The following is a 19,481-nucleotide window of genomic DNA, read 5'->3' on the forward strand; positions in this document are numbered from 1 at the left end:
GGCGGGCCAGCTGGATGTCTTTGGGCATGATGGTGACTCGCTTGGCGTGGATGGCGCACAGGTTGGTGTCCTCAAACAGTCCCACCAGGTAAGCCTCGCTGGCCTCCTGCAGAGCCATGACGGCCGAGCTCTGGAAGCGCAAGTCGGTCTTGAAGTCCTGAGCGATCTCCCGCACCAGGCGCTGGAAGGGCAGCTTGCGGATCAGCAGCTCGGTGGATTTCTGGTAGCGGCGGATCTCCCTCAGAGCCACGGTGCCGGGTCTGTAGCGATGAGGCTTCTTCACTCCGCCCGTGGCCGGAGCACTCTTCCGGGCTGCTTTGGTCGCCAGCTGTTTGCGAGGAGCTTTCCCTCCGGTCGATTTGCGCGCTGTCTGCTTGGTCCTGGCCATCTTCTGAACGGATCTCAGCACAATCTGGGACACATGGACTGGGAATGGTCCTTTTAAAGTGTCTGTTATGGTCTGCCCCTGGGCTGTGATTGGTCATAACCCGACCGCCAATCATGTTTCAACCAATCACCGAGAGCGAAAGGGAAGGGCGGGGATTACTGGGCCATGATTGACTGAAATGAAACTGACAAGTTCGTCAATTTCAAACAGCCCGCCAATTTCAGAGTCTCAACGAACAGAGATTAAAGAAACTCTAATTTCCCGCCAGCAGTTTAAGAATCCGGCTCTTTATAACCTCGATGGTGCCCCATTATAAATCACCAATCCCATTCTCTTTAACATTCCGGTTTTAATTCTGTCCCATTCCCTGATGGGTCTGTAGCGGGCGGGAATACTTCCCCGGTCACTGCAACCTGTAAACACAAAGTCCCGCATCCATCCCGCCAGTGCCGTCCCGTTTCACCGATTCTCACACAAAGCTCACATTACAGGATTATCTGAGGGGAGACTGTATCCCCGCCCGCTCATTGTGACCGGGACACCCGGATTTTCTGATCTCATATTAAACTATTGTTCTAAAATATTTAATAGTTCCCATATTCCTACAGCGACTGCACTGCAAAAGTACTTCATTGGTTTTCAGAAGTCCGATGACCGTGTAAGGCGCTATATATATCCAAGTGTTTCTTTCCTTTAATTAAATAGCTGATATAATTTCCCAACAAAACTGTCCACACTGCCATCCCCAGGTCACTGCTCTCTCTGTGAGGCGGTGGGTGGCTCTTAAAAGAGCCTTGGTGTTGTGCTGGGTGGAGTAGTTCAGCCGCCGAATCCATAGAGAGTGCGGCCCTGGCGTTTGAGAGCGTACACCACATCCATGGCAGTGACCGTCTTGCGCTTGGCGTGCTCAGTGTAGGTGACGGCGTCCCTGATGACATTCTCCAGGAAAACCTTCAGCACCCCGCGGGTCTCCTCGTAGATCAGGCCCGAGATCCGCTTGACACCGCCACGGCGAGCCAGGCGGCGGATGGCGGGTTTGGTGATGCCCTGGATGTTATCACGGAGCACTTTACGGTGCCGCTTAGCTCCACCTTTGCCCAGTCCTTTGCCTCCTTTTCCTCGCCCAGACATGATGATTCTTCACTCAAACTGTCGCTGAATGACGAACCAACTGCTCCTCGCTCCTTTTTTATAGAGCCGGCCCCGACCTGACTGAGAAAGCGCATAGTGAGAGGCGGGAAGGGGAGGAGACAGAGTGAGAGGTTAAACAGATAGCGCGGCAGGGGAGGAGAAAGAGTCAAGATTGAGAGACAGAGCAGAGCCCGCCTCTGATCTTCCAGCTCCACCTCCGGCTTTCTGCAACCGCCAATTTCAAATTGTTTTCTCCACAATACAACCGATACACAGCGCTCCGCACAAGCCCTTACAGACTCGGAATTCATATTCAAGGCTTCCAGGGACCAGAAGCTTTTAAATAAGGTCCCGGTACAATTCACAATCAGGAATATTCCCGCCTATATAGTCCGTTCGCTATCAATCTCAGACTATTCCATCTCCTCTCACAGACCGGTTCAGCACTTTACAAACACCTTATTCCAGCTGATTTGGAGAATTTGGGGTTTGAGTTGTGAGGCGGGGTATCGCCGCCAGTCCCACCGTCTCACAGAGACTCTTCCCCCTGAATCTGTGAAATGACAATGACCAGGAACTGAGACTGGAGCCGGACTCAAACCCTAGTTACAGTGAGGCCCGGGCCGGACATCCCATTCTCTGTGTTTTATTGTAGGCACTGGGGGAGGGGTGGGTGCAGACACTGGGGAAAGGAGTGTGCAGACACTGGGGGGAGAGGTTGGTGCAGACACTGGGGGAGGGGTGGGTGCAGGCACTGGGGGAGGGGTGGGTGCAGACACTGGGGTAGGGGTGGGTGCAGACACTGGGGGAGCGGAGTGTGCAGACACTGGGGGAGAGGTTGGTGCAGACACTGGGGGAGGGGTGGGTGCAGGCACTGGGGGAGGGGTGAGTGTAGGCACTGGGGGAGGGGTGGGTGCAGACACTGGGGGAGGAGTGGGTGCAGGCACTGGGGGAGGGGTGGGTGCAGACACTGGGGGAGGGGTGGGTGCAGGCACTGGGGGAGGGGTGGGTGCAGACACTGGGGGAGGGGTGGGTGCAGGCACTGGGGGAGGGGTGGTTGTAGGCACTGGGGGAGGGGTGGGTGCAGACACTGGGGGAGGGGCGGGTGCAGACACTGGGGGAGGGTGGGTGCAGGCACTGGGGGGGGGGTGGGGGCGTGCAGCCAATGCCAACGAGTCACGAGGGATCCCGCGGTCATTTTCAATGATTTCTATCTGGAATCTGAGCCCGGGACAGGGATTATTTGATTCCGGGATCAGCTCTTTTCTGAGAGGCGTGGGTGGCTCTGAGAAGAGCCTTTGGGTTTAAATGTTTAGAAGTTGCCTTTTTATTTACTTTTTGGGTGCTGCTTTCTTGGCCTCTGCTGATTTGGGCGTGGCCTTGACCCTCGGGTTCTCCACCTTTTTGGCCGCCTTCACTTTCTTGGGGCTCTTGGGCTTCTTCACCGCCGCCTTCTTCCTAGCCGGCCCTTTCGCTGTCTTTTTTGCTGTTAGCGCATTCTTGGTGCTCGTTTTCTTGGCTGCTGCTTTCTTTGCTGGAGATTTCTTGGCTGCTGCTTTCTTTACTGGAGATTTCTTGGCTGCTGCTTTCTTTACTGGAGATTTCTTGGCTGCTGCTTTCTTCACCTTCTTTCCCACTTTCTCCTGGGGATCTGTATTAGTGATTTTGAAGGAGCCCGAGGCGCCCGTGCCCTTGATCTGCTTCAGGGAACCATTCATCACATTATTCTTAATACTGAATCTTATCTTGGACCCGCGCTTCTCCACATCCACGCCTTTGGCCGCCAGAGCCTTCTTTATCGTGACCAGGGACATTCCACTGCGATCCTTGCCATCGGCCACAACCTTGAGGATGTTGGTCGCCCAGACACAGACAGATACAGTATCAGTGTCTCCATAATACGCTCAGTAACAGTGCCACACCTTCACGTATTGCACCAGAGAGAGAAACAGAGACATTATCCGTCTTGCACATCCAACAGTGTTTCCACATCACGCTAAATAACAGTATCCCGCCTTCACAACCAGTACAAGAGAGAGCGGATAGCAACAGAGAGGCAGAGAGAGGGGAGAGGTCTGAGCGAGAGACAGGAGAGTGCGAGATAGGTCGGTGAGACACAGAAAGACATGCACAGTATCAGTTCCAGGCTGACCTGTGAAGTCCCGTTTTATTCTGGAGAGACAGAAGATGAAGTCTCCTCTCTCACTATATTGTACCAGAGACAGACACATTGTGAATCCCACACTGCGGGACAGTGTCAGAGAGTGAGAGAAACAGTGTCCCACATTTATCAATTGCTTGGCTGTGATCAGAGCAGGAGTAGGCCATTTGATCCCTCCAGCATGCTCTGCCATTCAATAAAATCATGGCTGATCTGATCATGGACTCAGCTCCACTTCCCTGCCCACTCCGCATAACCCTTTTGTTATATCCGTATACTTGTATTTACTCTATACAGCCACCAGAGGGCTCATCCCCTGGAGTCTCAAGGATCCCATAATTCTTTGGGAGCACAGGTATTTAAGGAGGCTTCCCAGGTTGGAGAGGCACTCTGGAGACCTGCAATCAAAGACAAAGGTCACACTTTACTTTGAGCTCACAGTGTTCAGTCTGACTCTTTCTCCACACACAACACCTTTACTCCATTATCGCTCAAAAATCTGACTATCTCCGCCTTAAATATATTCTATGACCCAGACGCCACAGCTCTCTGGCGCAGATAATTCCATAGATTTACAACCCTCTGAGAGAAGAAATTCCTCCTCTTCCCAGTTTTAAATGGGCAGCCCCTAATTCTAAGATTATGTCCCCAAGTTTTAGTTGCCCCTATGAGTGGAAATATCCTCTCTGTATCCATCTTGTCAAGTCCCCTCATTATCTTATAAGTTTCAATAAGATCACCTCTCATTCTTCTGAACTCCAATGTTTTTAGGCCCAATCTACTCAAACCTATCCTCATAAGTCATTGGCCTCATCTTCGGAATCAACTGAGTGAACCTTCTCTGAACAGCCTCCAATGCAAGTATATCCTTCCTTATATACGGAGACCAAAACTGTACACAGTACTCCAGATGTGGCCTCACCAATACCCTGTACAGTTGTAGCAGGACTTCTCTGTTTTTATACTCTATCCCCCTTGCAATAAAGGCCAACATTCCATTTGCCTTCCTGATTACTTGCTGTACCTGCATGCAAACTTTTTGTGTTTCATGCACAAGGATCCCCAGATCGCTTTGTACTGCTGCATTTTGTAATTTTTCTTTATTTAAATTATAATTTGCTTTTCTATTATTTCTGCCAAAGTGGATAACCTCACATTTTCCCACATTATACTCCATCTGGAAGTGGACCTGAGTCCATGATAGGATTAGCCATGATCACACTAAATGGCGGACCAGGCTCGAGGGACTATATGGCCTACTCCTGCTCCTATTTCTTATGTTCTTATGGGCCACATTTATGCTCACTCACTTAGCCTGTCTATATTCCTTTGCAGAATTTTTGTGTCTTCCTCACAATTTGCTTTCCCACCCATCTTTGTATCATCAGCGAACTTGGCTAAATTAAACTTGATCCCGTCATCCAGGTCATTAATATTGATTGTAAATAGTTGAGTACCCAGCACCAATCCCTGCGACACCCCACTAGTTACTGTTTGCCAGCCGGAAAATGACCCATTTATCTCGACTCTCTGTTTTCTGTTCATTAGTCAATCCTCTATCCAAGCATATATTATTCCCAATCCCGTGAGCTTTTATCTTGTGCAGTAACCTCTTATGTGGCACTTTATCGAATGCCTTCTGAAAATCGAAATACACCACATCCACTGGTTCCCCCTTATCCACCCTGCTCGTTACATCCTCAAAGAACTCCAGCAAATTTGTCAAACATGATTTCCCTTTCATAAAAGCATGCTGACTTTGCTTGATTGAATCATGCTTTTCCAAATGTCCTGCTACTGCTTCCTTATAATGGACTCCAGCATTTTCCCAATGATAGATGTTAGGTTAACTGGGTGATAGTTTCCTGCTTTTTGTCTGCCTCCTTTTTTAAATAAGGGTGTTACATTTGCGGTTTTCCAATCTGCTGGGACCACTCCAGAATCCAGGGAATGTTGGTAGATTACAAACAATGCATCCACTATCTCTACAGCCACATTTCATAAGACCACAGGATGTAAGCCATCAATTCCAGGCGACTTGTCTGTCTTTCGTCCCATTATTTCACCGAGTACTACTTCATTCGTGATAGTGATTGTAATAAGTTCCTCCCTACATATAATCTCTTGATTATCCACTTCGATATTACTCTCAGTGACCGAGTGTTTGACTCTAATCGAAACATAGAAAATAGGTGCAGGAGTAGGCCATTCAGCCCCTCCAGCCTCCACTGCCATTCAATGAGTTCATGGCTTAACATGCAACTTCAGTACCCCATTCCTGCTTTCTCGCAATACCCCTTGATCCCCCTAGTAGTAAGGACTTCATCTAACTCCTTTTTGAATATATTTAGTGAATTGGCCTCAACAACTTTCTGTGGTAGAGAATTCCACAGGTTCACCACTCTCTGGGTGAAGAAGTTTCTCTCACTAAACTAATCTCGAACATTTTCTGTCAGATATTAACTCCTGCGCGGTCCGAGCAACAATTCCCACTCCCTCGTCCCTCCGATGTTTTTGCAGGATTGCTTTGTGAAGACGGCTGAATGGGGAGAAATTACAACATGCTGTGGTGCAGAGGGACCTGGGGGTCCTTGTGCATGAAACTCTTTTGGAGTTTACCTGTTAAACATAAACATTAATCGGTGCCACCCGACCTGGATGACACACCAGATATTTACAAGGACCATTTTTTTCTTTTTTGTGTTTTTTTTTCTGTTTTTTTTTGGGCACTAAAATCCAATTTTTTTTTTCCACCAGTGCCCCCTATAAAAGGGGAGGGGGACACTAAAAGCACCGGCAATTAAAACAAATTAAACTTTAAAACGTAAAATCAAATTAAAATTTGGTTGCCGGGCGTGATGATGCACTCCAGTCCCTCCGGTGCCTACCTCTCGCGGAAGGCCGCGAGCATACTGGTGGACACCGCGTGCTCCATCTCCAAGGACACCCTGGACCGGATGTAAGAGCGGAAGAGTGGCAGGCAGTCAGGTTGAACGACCCCCTCGACCGCCCGCTGCCTGGACCGGCTGATGGCACCCATGGCCGTGCCCAGGAGCAGTCCTACGAGGAGGCCCTCGGACCTACCCGCTCCCCTCCGCACAGGGTGTCCAAAGATCAGGAGAGTGGGACTGAAGTGCAGCCAGAATTTCAGGAGCAGCCCCTTCAAATAATGGAACAGGGGCTGCAACCTCGTGCACTCAATAAAAACATGGAACACGGACTCCTCCAGACCGCAGAAATTGCAGGCGGCCTGGGAGTCCGTGAACCGGCTTAAAAATTTGTTGCACGGCACTGCTCCGTGCACCACCCTCCAGGCCAAGTCCCCGATGAATAGTGGGAGGACCACTGCGTAGAGTGCCCTCCATTGGGGACCCCCGCCTCCTCCGGATGGCAAGATGGTACGCCATGGCGTGTCCGGACGGCCGGCGAGGATGGCAAAGTTGAGGGTGTGCAGGAGCAGCCCGTACAGGAAACCCCTCCGCGCGGAACTGAAAGGCACGGAGGGGATTTCCCCGAGGCGGCTCAAGTTGTGAGGCGCCGGCCCCCGAGGGAGGTTCCGGGGTTTGGCGCCGATGAGGAATTCCGTCCGGACGGGGGTCAGTTCGGACGGGATCTCCCCACGTGCTTGAGCCTCCTCGATGCACCTAACGGAGTCAGGGCCCAGAGCTGTTTTTAGCGACTCGATGGCATCGGCCGCGTGGCGGACGTTGGCAGAGTTTAGGCGCCGCGCCAGCGTGTCTGGCGCCATCCAGCCCGCTCCTCCGCCATCGAGCAGGTCCCTGACCCTGGTCACCTCACCAGCCACAGCCCTCTCTTCCGACCGCCACATGAAACCTCGGCCGTGGAGGTACGGATTCCCGAGCAGCGGCTCCTGCAGGACGGCCGCCACTCCAGCCGGCGGAGAGCTGCGCTTAGTGGAGACTTTGTTCCAGACCCTGATGAGTTCCCTGTAAAAGACAGGCAGCTCCTGGAGGGCGGTCCTGGCACCCCCCAAGTTCACAAACAGGAGCTGCGTGTCATAATTGAGGTCGCGCTGCTGGCGGAAGAAATACCTCGCCAGAGCACACCACCTAGGAGGGGGCTCGACGTAAAGGTATCTCTGCAGGGTCTGAAGACGGAATGTCGCGAGCTGGGCGCTGACGCACACCAACGACTGACCGCCCTCCTCAAGCTGGAGACTCAGGACCGCGGCAGAGACCCAGTGCTTCCTGTTGTTCCAGAAGAAGTCCACCAGCTTCTTCTGTATCTTGGCGACAAACGCAGGGGGAGGGGTCAAAGTGACCAGCTGGTACCACAACATTGCGGCCACCAGCTGGTTTATGACTAGCGCTCGACCCCTGTAGGACAGTACTCGGAGCAGTCCTGTCCAGCGCCCTAGGCGAGCGGCGACCTTGGCCTCCAGCTCCTGCCAGTTCGCCGGCCAGGCTCCCTCGTCGGGGCTAAGGTAGACTCCCAGATAGAGGAGATGGGTCGTGCTCCAGGCAAAAGGCCTGAGCTCCTCCGGCAGGGAGTCCACCTGCCACTGACCCACCAGGAGTCCGGAACATTTCTCCCAGTTGATCCTGGCGGAGGACGCGGCCGAGTAAATCTCCAGGCACTCACGCAGCCTCCGCAGGTCAGCGGGATCCTCTACCGCGAGGAGCACATCATCGGCATAAGCCGACAGGACGACCTCCACGCCCGGCCCTTGCAGAGCCAGTCCCGTCAACCTCGTCCGCAAGAGGCGCAGGAAAGGCTCCACGCAAACGGCGTATAACTGGCCGGACATGGGGCATCCCTGGCGCACCCCTCTCCCAAAGCCAAGGGGCGCCGTCAAGGACCCGTTAACCTTAATCAGACACTCCGCGGTGGTGTACAAAAGTCAGATCCGGGTGACGAAATGCGTCCCGAACCCGAAAGCGCGCAGAGTTCCAAGCAGATAGTCGTGATCCACCCTGTCGAACGCCTTCTCTTGGTCGAGAGATAGGAAGGCGACCGACAGACCAGCCTCCTGGGAATGATGGATGAGGTCCCGGACCAGATGGATGTTGTCGTGGATTGTCCGGCCCGGGACCGTGTAGGACTGGTCGGGTGGATCATGTGGTCCAGCACGGCACCAAGGCGAGCAGACATCGCCCTGGCGAAGATTTTGTAGTCCGTGCTGAGGAGGGAGACCGGGCGCCAGTTCTTAAGGAGGCGGAGATCACCCTTCTTAGGCAGCAGGACAATGACTGTCCTGCGCCAAGAGAGGGGCATCTCCCCGGTCGCCAGACTTTCCCCCAGGACCCGCGCGTAGTCGCTCCCCAGGATGTCCCAGAACGCCCTGTGGAACTCCACGGTCAGCCCGTCCAGCCCCGGGGTTTTTCCCCTCGAGAGCCGGTCGAGGGCACCGGTCAGCTCCGCCAGGCTTAGCGGAGCTTCCAAATTTTCACCGCCCTCCGGGCTGACTTTCGGCAGGTCCTCCCACAAAACTCTACACGCTTCCTCGCTGGACGGATCCGGAGAGAACAGAGCCCCGTAATATTCACGGGCCCTGTTGTTGACGCCCTCCGGATCTGAAACGAGAGAGCCGTCCTTGTGCATGAAACTCTTTTGAGTTTACCTGCAAAACATAAAAACATTAAACGGTGCCACCCGACCTGGGTGACACTCCAGACATTTACAAGGCCCTTTTTTTTCCCCCCCTTTTTTTGTTTTTTTTTTGTGTTTTTCTTTTTTGGTTTTTTTTTTTGGGCACTAAATTCACAATTTTCCCCAGTGCCCCCTATAAAAGGGAAGGGGGACACTAAAAGCACCGGCAATTAAAACAAATTAACTTTAAAACGTAAAATCAAATTAAAATTTGGTTGCCGGGCGTGATGATGCACTCCAGTCCCTCCGGTGCCCACCTCTCGTGGAAGGCCGCGAGCGTACCGGTGGACACCGCGTGCTCCATCTCCAAGGACACCCTGGACCGGATGTAAGAGCGGAAGAGAGGCAGGCAGTCAGGTTGAACGACCCCCTCGACCGCCCGCTGCCTGGACCGGCTGATGGCACCCTTGGCCGTGCCCAGGAGCAGTCCTACGAGGAGGCCTTCGGACCTACCCGCTCCCCTCCGCACAGGGTGCCCAAAGATCAGGAGAGTGGGACTGAAGTGCAGCCAGAATTTCAGGAGCAGCCCCTTCAAATAATGGAACAGGGGCTGCAACCTTGTGCACTCAATAAAAACATGGAACACGGACTCCTCCAGACCGCAGAAATTGCAGGCGGCCTGGGAGTCCGTGAACCGGCTTAAAAATTTGTTGCACGGCACTGCTCCGTGCACCACCCTCCAGGCCAAGTCCCCGATGAATAGTGGGAGGACCCCTGCGTAGAGTGCCCTCCATCGGGGACCCCCGCCTCCTCCGGACGGCAAGATGGTACGCCATGGCGTGTCTGGACGGCCGGCGAGGATGGCAAAGTTGAGGGTGTGCAGGAGCAGCCCGTACAGGAAACCCCTCCGCGCGGAACTGAAAGGCACGGAGGGGATTTCACCGAGGCGGCTCAAGTTGTGAGGCGCCGGCCCCCGAGGGAGGTTCCGGGGTTTGGCGCCGATGAGGAATTCCGTCCGGACGGGGGTCAGTTCGGACGGGATCTCCCCACGTGCCTGAGCCTCCTCGATGCACCTAACGGATTCAGGGCCCAGAGCTGTTTTTAGCGACTCGATGGCATCGGCCGCGTGGCGGACGTTGGCAGAGTTTAGGCGCCGCGCCAGCGTGTCTGGCGCCATCCAGCCCGCTCCTCCGCCATCGAGCAGGTCCCTGACCCTGGTCACCTCACCAGCCACAGCCCTCTCTTCCGACCGCCACATGAAGCCTCGGCCGTGGAGGTACGGATTCCCGAGCAGCAGCTCCTGCAGGACGGCCGCCACTCCAGCCGGCGGAGAGCTGCGCTTGGTGGAGACTTTGTTCCAGACCCTGATGAGTTCCCTGTAAAAGACAGGCAGCTCCCGGAGGGCAGTCCTGGCACCCCCCAAGTTCACAAACAGGAGCTGCGTGTCATAATTGAGGTCGAGCTGCTGGCGGAAGAAATACCTCGCCAGAGCGCACCACCTAGGAGGGGGCTCGACGTAAAGGTATCTCTGCAGGGTCTGAAGACGGAAAGTCGCGAGCTGGGCACTGACGCACACCAACGACTGACCGCCCTCCTCAAGCGGGAGACTCAAGACCGCGGCAGAGACCCAGTGCTTCCTGTTGTTCCAGAAGAAGTCCACCAGCTTCTTCTGTATCTTGGCGACAAACGCAGGGGGAGGGGTCAAAGTGACCAGCCGGTACCACAGCATTGCGGCCACCAGCTGGTTTATGACTAGCGCTCGACCCCTGTAGGACAGCACTCGGAGCAGTCCTGTCCAGCGCCCTAGGCGAGCGGCGACCTTGGCCTCCAGCTCCTGCCAGTTCGCCGGCCAGGCTCCCTCGTCGGGGCTAAGGTAGACTCCCAGATAGAGGAGATGGGTCGTGCTCCAGGCAAAAGGCCTGAGCTCCTCCGGCAGGGAGTCCACCCGCCACTGACCCACCAGGAGTCCGGAACATTTCTCCCAGTTGATCCTGGCGGAGGACGCGGCCGAGTAAATCTCCTGGCACTCACGCATCCTCCGCAGGTCAGCGGGATCCTCTATCGCGAGGAGCACGTCATCGGCGTAAGCCGAGAGGACGACCTCCACGCCCGGCCCTTGCAGAGCCAGTCCCGTCAACCTCGTCCGCAAGAGGCGCAGGAAAGACTCCACGCAAACGGCGTATAACTGGCCGGACATGGGGCATCCCTGGCGCACCCCTCTCCTAAAGCGAAGGGGCGCCGTCAAGGACCCGTTAACCTTAATCAGACACTCCGCGGTGGTGTACAAAAGTCAGATCCGGGTGACGAAATGCGTCCCGAACCCGAAAGCGCGCAGAGTTCCAAGCAGATAGTCGTGATCCACCCTGTCGAACGCCTTCTCTTGGTCGAGGGATAGGAAGGCGACCGACAGACCAGCCTCCTGGGAATGATGGATGAGGTCCCGGACCAGATGGATGTTGTCGTGGATTTTCCGGCCCGGGACCGTGTAGGACTGGTCGGGTGGATCATGTGGTCCAGCACGGCACCAAGGCGAGCAGACATCGCCCTGGCGAAGATTTTGTAGTCCGTGCTGAGGAGGGAGACCGGGCGCCAGTTCTTAAGGAGGCGGAGATCACCCTTCTTAGGCAGCAGGACAATGACTGCCCTGCGCCAAGAGAGGGGCATCTCCCCGGTCGCCAGACTTTCCCCCAGGACCCGCGCGTAGTCGCTCCCCAGGATGTCCGAGAACGCCCTGTGGAACTCCACGGTCAGCCCGTCCAGCCCCGGGGTTTTTCCCCTCGAGAGCCGGTCGAGGGCACCGGTCAGCTCCGCCAGGCTTAGCGGAGCTTCCAAATTTTCACCGCCCTCCGGGCTGACTTTCGGCAGGTCCTCCCACAAAACTCTACACGCTTCCTCGCTGGACGGATCCGGAGAGAACAGAGCCCCGTAATATTCACGGGCCCTGTTGTTGACGCCCTCCGGATCTGAAACGAGAGAGCCGTCCTTGTGCATGAATCCCAAAAAGTTAGTTTGCAGGTGCAGCAGGTAATAAGGAAGGCGAATGGAATGTTGGCCTTCATTGCAGGAAGGATGGAATACAAAAGCAGGGAGGTCCTGCTGCAACTGTATAGGGTATTGGTGAGGCCGCACCTGGAGTACTGCATGCAGTTTTGGTCACCTGACTAAAGGAAGGATATACTAGCCTTGGAGAGGGTACAGAGACGATTCACTAGGCTGATTCTGGAGATGAGGGGGTTACCTTATGATGATAGATTGAGTAGACTGGGTCTTTACTCATTGGAGTTCAGAAGGATGAGGGGTGATCTTATAGAAACATTTAAAATAATGAAAGGGATAGACAAGATAGAGGCAGAGGGGTTGTTTCCACTGGTCGGGGAGACGAGAACTAGGGGGCACAGCCTCAAAATACGGGGGAGCCAATTTCAAGCCGAGTTGAGAAGGAATTTCTTCTCCCAGAGGGTTGTGAATCTGTGGCATTTTCTGCCCAAGGAAGCAGTTGAGACTAGCTCATTGAATGTATTCAAATCACAGATAGATAGATTTTTAACCAATAAGGGAATTAAGGGTTACGGGGAGCGGGCGGGTAAGTGGAGCTGAGTCCACGGCCAGATCAGCCATGATCTTTTTGAATGGCGGAGCAGGCTCGAGGGGCGAGATGGCCCACTCATGTTCCTAATTCTTATGTTCTTATATTATGTAAACACCCTGCACAGAATTATCCCAAATTGAGCATTTCCAAGGGACAAGGCTCCCAGCTTTAATCATTCTGTGTCCTTTCCCCCCAGGCCCAGTTCCTTTGTTCAGATTCTGATAAAAGTAAATTGGGAAAGGTGCACTTTGATTTTTACAGGCTGAATTATTGCAGAGAGATGCGCATGCGCGGCTCAGCCCCACCCCCTGTGTCGAGTCCCAGTGAGCAGAAGAGCGCATGCGCCCTCCCCTCGATCACCATTCACTCAGTGAGCGGAAGAAGATGGTTTCAAACAGCCGGAAATGAGAGCCCGCGGCCCTGGGGTAAGGCAGCGAGCAGCAGCCTCCTTCCAGCAGCGCAGCGCTTTGGGAGCGTGTCCGCAGATGGGCTCAGAGACCGGCACTGAGTCCGGGGGGAGTTCAGGGGGAGTCGGGGGCTGTGTGTAAGGGGCGGAGTGGAGCAAGAACCAGTGTCAGTGCGTGGTGTGAGTGGGGGGAGGGAGAGGCCATTCTCGGGCTGTGTGTGGACAGTGTAAGATAACAGAGAAAGTAAATCACCTCGCTCTTTCAAATCGTTGCTGCTTTCTTTCCCCAAATCAGTAGTGAATGTTCTTGATTCAGTTCCAATCTCACCGTGTCTGTTGTTCTTGGACAGTGAACAGTGGAAACATAACCTGGCTGTGAGGAGTTTCACAAAGTGCATCTATCGCAGGAGAGGAGTGTGGGAGAAAATATTTTAAAACTGATTATATTGTCTGGTGCATTGACTTCTCCATTGACTGCTGGTGATCGAGAGATACATTGTTGCTCTCTCAGATCCATCATAATCTTCACCTGCATCTTGTGACTAATATTGTTCTTGTATGATTATTCTCAGAGCAATATTCTTCAACCAGCCAGAACAAATGAGAGCTTTCCTCCAACCGGAACACGAGGAACAGTTCAGGCAGCTCCTTCTCCCACACAGTAAGTACATTATCACTCACAGAGCGTAGGGTCACAGAACTGGTCTCTAATCCAATTATCACAGGCAGCAGAATCAGTCAGTCCCACAGTGATCCGAAGTGGCAGAGTTACATTGTAAATCTTACAGCCACATGGAGCAGTAGAATCAGATGCTGTTTCACCATTGAAACCGATCACACTGGCAGGTACATTGAACACCCCACACTGGCAGGTACATTAAACACCCACACTCACTTGCCAGAAACTGGCAGGTAGAGAATAAAACTCCTATCGGAACAAATAACAAATAGATAGTATAAATCGTACTCTCATATCAGAAGCTGATGGGTACAGAGCAAAAGCCATATTCAAGTTTCAGAATCTGACGGATTCAGTATTTAACCCCCAGAACATACCAGAAGATGACAGGTGCAGAATAAAACCCACATTCCTGTACCATAGACTGACAGATACAGTATACAACACACACACACATACATGAAAGTGACAGTAACAGAATAAAATCCGCACTTGCACACCAGAGAGTGACAGGTAAAGTGTAAATCCCATGTGCACATATCCAAAAACTGAAAGGCAGTAAGTAAAATTGGTACTTGCATCGCAGAAACTGATAGGGGCAGAGTAAAACCCACACGCACACACCAGAAAAATGACAGGTAGAAGGCAAAATCTTCACTCCCATATCAGAGAAATACAGGTAAAAAGTAAAATTGATCCTCACGTTCACATACCAGATACAGAGTAAATTCCACACTCTCACAGCAGAAACTGACAGGTACAGACTAAAACACACAATCAAGTAGCAGGAACAAATAGGTACAGATTAAACCCAGACCAACATAGCAGAAACTTAGAGGCACAGATTAAACCTCAACACACATACCAAAACCTGACGGGTACAGAATAATACACACACTCGCACATCAGAGACTGAGGATACAGTATAAAACCCACACTCACATATCACAGGCTGAGATATATTATAAAACCCACACTCACATATCAGAGGCTGACATATTAAAATCCACATTCCCATAACATAAATTGACGAGACACAGTGAAATGTCATACTCACTTATCAGTACTTGACAGGAACAGAGTAAAGACATCTCTTCCATACCAGAAACTGACAGGTACAAAGAAAAGCCCACTCTCAATTAAGCAGAAACTGGCAGGGAAAGAGTAAGGCCCACAATCACATATCAGAACTTGACAGGTACAGAATAAAACACAGACTCCCATAACAGAAATGGAGAGATACAGAGAAAGGCCCACACTCACATACCAGAGACAGATAGATACAGAGTGAAAATCAGACTCATTTACCAGAGACTGACAGATTCAGCATAAACACTCACCTCCATAACAAAAATTGACAGGGTATTCGTTTTACTTTCTATCAGGAATTGGTGGTACACAGTAAAACAATACTAACATACTGGAGAATGACAGGTATGAAGTAGAACTCACATTCACATAACAGAGATGGACAGATCGAGCACAAAACACACACACATACACCAGGAATGGAAAGATACAGAATGAAACCCACAGGCAATTACCAGAAATTGATAGGTACAGGATAAAACCCACACTCTCGTATTAGAAACTGACACACACAGTAAAACCCTCATCCACATACCAGAGATGGGCAGATACAGAGCCAATCCACATTCATATACCAGACACCCACAATATAAGAAAATAAGAACATAAAAAATAGGAGCAGGAGTAGGCCATACGGCCCCTCAAGCCTGCTCCGCCATTTAATACGATCATGACTGATCCGATCATGGACTCAGGTCCAATTCCATGCCTGCTCCCCATAACCTCTTATTCCCTTATCGGTTAATAAACTGTCTATCTCGATCTTAAACATATTCAATATCCCAGCTTCCATAGCTCTCTGAGGCAGCGAATTCCACAGATTTACAACCCTCAGAGAAGAAATTCCTCCTCATCTCAGTTTTAAATGGGTATCCCCTTATTCTAAGATTATGCCTCCTAGTTCTAGTCCCCCCTATCAGTGAAAACATTCTCTCTGCATCCACCTTGTCAAGTCCCCTCATAATCTTATACATTTCGATAAATCACCTCTCATTCATTCTTCTGAATTCCAATGAGTAGACGTCCAACCTCTTCTCATAAGTCAATCCCTTCATCTCCGGAATCAACCTAATGAACCTTCTCTGAACTGCCTCCAAAGCAACTATATCCTTTCATAAATATGGAAACCAAAACTGCACGCAGTATTCCAGGTGTGGCCTCACCAATAACCTGTAACCTGTATAACTGTAGCAAGACTTCCCTGCTTTTATACTCCAGCCCCTTTGCAATAAAGGTCAAGATTCCATTGGCCTTCCTGATCACTTGCTTTACCTGCATACTAACCTTTTGTGTTTCATGCACAAGTACCCCCAGGTCCCGCTGTACTGCAGCACTTTGCAATCTTTCTCCATTTAAATAATAACTTGCTCTTTGATTTTTTTTCTGCCAAAGTGCATGACCTCACACTTTCCAACATTATACTCCATCTGTCAAATTTTTGCCCACTCACTGAGCCTAACTGTGTCCTTTTGCATATTCTTTGTGTCCTCCTCACACGTTGCTTTTCCTCACATCTTTGTATCATCAGCAAACTTGGCTACGTTACACTCGGTCCCTTCTTCCAAGTCGTTAATATAGATTGTAAATAGTTGGGGTCCCAGCACTGATCCCTGTGGCACCGCACTAGTTACTGATTGCCAACCCGAGAATGAACCATTTATCCCGACTCTCTGTTTTCTGTTAGTTAGCCAATCCTCAATCCATGCTAATATATTACCCCCAACCCCGTGAACTTTTATCTTGTGCAGTAACCTTTTATGTGGCACCTTGTCAAATACCTTCTGGATGTCCAATTACACCACATCCACTTTATCCACCCTGTTCATTACATGCTCAAAGAATTCCAGAAAATTTGTCAAACTTAATTTCCCCTTCATTAATCCTTGCTGACTCTGCCTGACCGAATTTTGCTTTTCCAAATGTCCTGCTACTGCTTCTTTAATAATGGACTCCCAACATTTTCCCAACAACAGATGTAAGGCTAATTGGTCGACAGTTTCCTGCTTTTTGTCTGCCTGTTTTTTCACCGAGTGCGGCTCTCAGGCCCCAGGTAACACCCAGTGCAGCTCTCAGGCCCCGGGTAACACCCAGTGCAGCTCTCAGACCCCGGGTAACACTGAGTGCAGCTCTCAGGCCCCGAGTCAGAGCCGCCAAGCCTGGCACCAGCAAACCCCGGGGGCAGTGCCACCCGCACACCACTTGCATTTATGCAGCAGGCCCAGCAATTCCCAGTTGCTCTATCAGGGAGGGCGCTGGATGTGGAAGTCTCTCCCTGACCTCCTGTGTGGGTCTGTTTGTTGCATCAGTTTGAGCTGGAGTGGGGAGGAGGGAGAAGCTGCTGGGTTTCACCCCCAGTACTTCTGGGCCCAGTGGGACCAACAATTTCCCATGTGGGACTGTCACGGGAGGTGGGTTCCCTTCCGTGAAGGACAATCATGACCCAGATGTGTTTTTATGACAATCCGGCAGCTTTCATTGTCACTTTTTTCTAGTGCTGGCCCCACAAATGACCAGATTCATCAAGCTCAATTTCATAACCTGCCTTTGTGTTTTTGTGGGTTCTCTCTCACACTCCCTTTTTCCTGTTTGAAATTCACTTTATAGGGTATTAAAAGGGGAGGATTTGTAGACTGGAAGCTCAAACCAAACATCACTTCAAGATCTGACAGTCAGTCGATACATCGGGACCGGAATATCATCAGCTTTTGACCATGGAAGCAGAAGGCACCGTTCACAGTGGGGAGAAACGGTACACGTGCTCTTTGTGTGGACAAGGCTTCAGCCAATCATCCAACCTGGAGAGACACAAGTGCAGTCACATTGGGGAGAAACCATGTAAATGTGAGGACCGTGGGAAACGATTCAACTACCCGTCCCAGCTGAAAATGCACCAGCCGTTTACCTGCTCCGACTGTGGGAAGGGATTCACTGCATCATCCAGCCTGCTGACACACCAAGTTCCCACTGGGGAGAGGCTGTTCATCTGCGCGGAGTGTGGGAAGGGATTCACTGTATCATCCAGCCTGCTGACACACCAGCGAGTTAACACTCGGGAGAGTCCGTTCACCTGCTCCGACTGTGGGAAGGGATTCACTGCATCATCCCACCTGCTGACACACCAGCAAGTTCCCACTGGGGAGAGGCCGTTCATCTGCACGGAGTGTGGGAAGGGATTCACTGTATCATCCAGACTGCTGACACACCAGCGAGTTCACACTGGGGAGAGGCCGTTCACCTGCTCCAACTGTGGGAAGGGATTCACTCAGTTATCCGCCCTACTGAGACACCAGCGAGTTCACACTGGGGAGAGACCTTTTAAATGTTCTGACTGTGAGAAGAGTTTTAAAAGCAAACAGCAACTCCTGACACACCAGCGAGTTCACACTGGGGAGAGGCCGTTCACCTGCTCCGAGTGTGGGAAAAGATTCACTCAGTCATCCAGCCTGCTGACACACCAGCAAGTTCACACCGGGGAGAGGCCGTTCACCTGCGTGGAGTGTGGGAAGGGTTTCACTGTATCATCCAGCCTGCTGATACACCAGCAAGTTCACACTGGGGAAAGACCGTTCTCCTGCTCCGACTGTGGGAAGGGATTCATTCAGTTATTCGCCCTGCTGAGACACCAGCGAGTTCACACTGAGGAGAGACCTTTTAAATGTTCTAACTGTGAGAAGAGTTTTAAAAGCAAACAGCAACTCCTGACACACCAGCGAGTTCACACTGGGGAGAGGCCTTTTAAATGTTCTGACTGTGAGAAGAGTTTTAAAAGCAAACAGCACCTGCTGATACACCAGCGACTTCACACTGGGGAGAGGCCGTTCACCTGCTCCGAGTGTGGGAAGGGATTCACTCTGTCATACCACCTGCTGAGACACCAGCGAATTCACACAGGGGAGAGGCCGTTCAGCTGCTCTGAATGTGGGATGGGATTCACTCGGTCAGCCCACCTGCTGAGACACCAGCGAATTCACACTGGGGAGAGGCCGTTCACCTGCTCAGAGTGTGGGAAGGGATTCATTCGATCATCCAACCTGCTGAGCCACCAGCGAGTTCACAAGTGACTGCAGGGGTTGGATTCTGCTATTATTGCTGCTGTTAATCACATCCTGGACTGAATTGTGTTCATTCTGACAGTTGGGGTTTATATCTCTTGTAACGCTGATATTAATAACTCCTGTAGCTGGACTGGAATTTAATATTTGATATATAGACACATAAATTAGTGTTGCTTTCAACACATTGCTGTGGATTTTTGTCTTTCCCACCTGAATGTTTAGCATCACCTGGCTGGAGCTGAGAAAGGACAATCTGGGGGGAGGATCATACAGGGGGAACAGAATTTCAGCCTGGACATACTCCTTCAGGGCCACACTAAGATCACTTCATTCCTCTGAACTCAAATGTGTATAGGCCCAACCTATCGTCATAAGTCGACCCCCCTCACCTCCAGAATCTACAGCAGACATGAGCAAGGACCTGAGGCTTATT

General features: G+C 51.7%; 2 protein-coding genes across 5 annotated transcripts in view; one reads left to right on the forward strand and one right to left on the reverse strand.

The window, feature by feature from the left end:
* Window positions 1–19,228, forward strand: part of LOC139248257 (zinc finger protein 229-like) — a 40,078-nt gene extending 20,850 nt beyond the window's left edge. For 2 of the 4 annotated variants that reach the window (XM_070872024.1, XM_070872023.1), the window contains exons 2-3: window positions 13,798–13,886; window positions 17,598–19,228. In XM_070872024.1, the coding sequence (XP_070728125.1) occupies window positions 17,705–19,054 (1,350 nt within the window). In that variant the 5' untranslated portion in view covers window positions 13,798–13,886; window positions 17,598–17,704 and the 3' untranslated portion in view covers window positions 19,055–19,228. Of the gene's footprint in view, window positions 1–13,179; window positions 13,245–13,797; window positions 13,887–17,597 lie in introns of those variants that run through there. The other 2 variants (XM_070872025.1, XM_070872022.1) reach the window with 2 other exon arrangements.
* On the reverse strand, window positions 2,851–16,048 carry LOC139248162 (histone H1-like). Its single transcript, XM_070871907.1, has 4 exons — window positions 15,981–16,048; window positions 14,121–14,153; window positions 3,976–4,078; window positions 2,851–3,363 (listed from the first exon to the last, which is right to left on the reverse strand). Exons 1-4 carry the CDS (start codon window positions 16,046–16,048, stop codon window positions 2,851–2,853), a joined length of 717 nt encoding a protein of 238 aa, XP_070728008.1.
* Window positions 19,229–19,481: the final 253 nt, after the last annotated feature.

The sequence above is a fragment of the Pristiophorus japonicus genome, unplaced genomic scaffold (genome assembly GCF_044704955.1).
Source record: "Pristiophorus japonicus isolate sPriJap1 unplaced genomic scaffold, sPriJap1.hap1 HAP1_SCAFFOLD_29, whole genome shotgun sequence".
Taxonomy (NCBI): Eukaryota; Metazoa; Chordata; class Chondrichthyes; family Pristiophoridae; genus Pristiophorus; species Pristiophorus japonicus.

What these genes read in the sequence shown, in the direction of transcription:
- LOC139248162 (XM_070871907.1), bottom strand. Translation starts at nt 16,048, where the DNA reads ATGAAGGGATTGACTTATGAGAAGAGGTTGGACGTCTACTCATTGGAA. An exon ending in TACCTGCCAGTTTCTGGCAA is followed by an intron (nt 4,079 to 14,120) that starts GTGAGTGTGGGT and finishes CTTTGATTGCAG; the next exon opens with GTCTCCAGAGTGCCTCTCCA. An exon ending in GGATGAGCCCTCTGGTGGCT is followed by an intron (nt 3,364 to 3,975) that starts GTATAGAGTAAA and finishes AACATCCTCAAG; the next exon opens with GTTGTGGCCGATGGCAAGGA.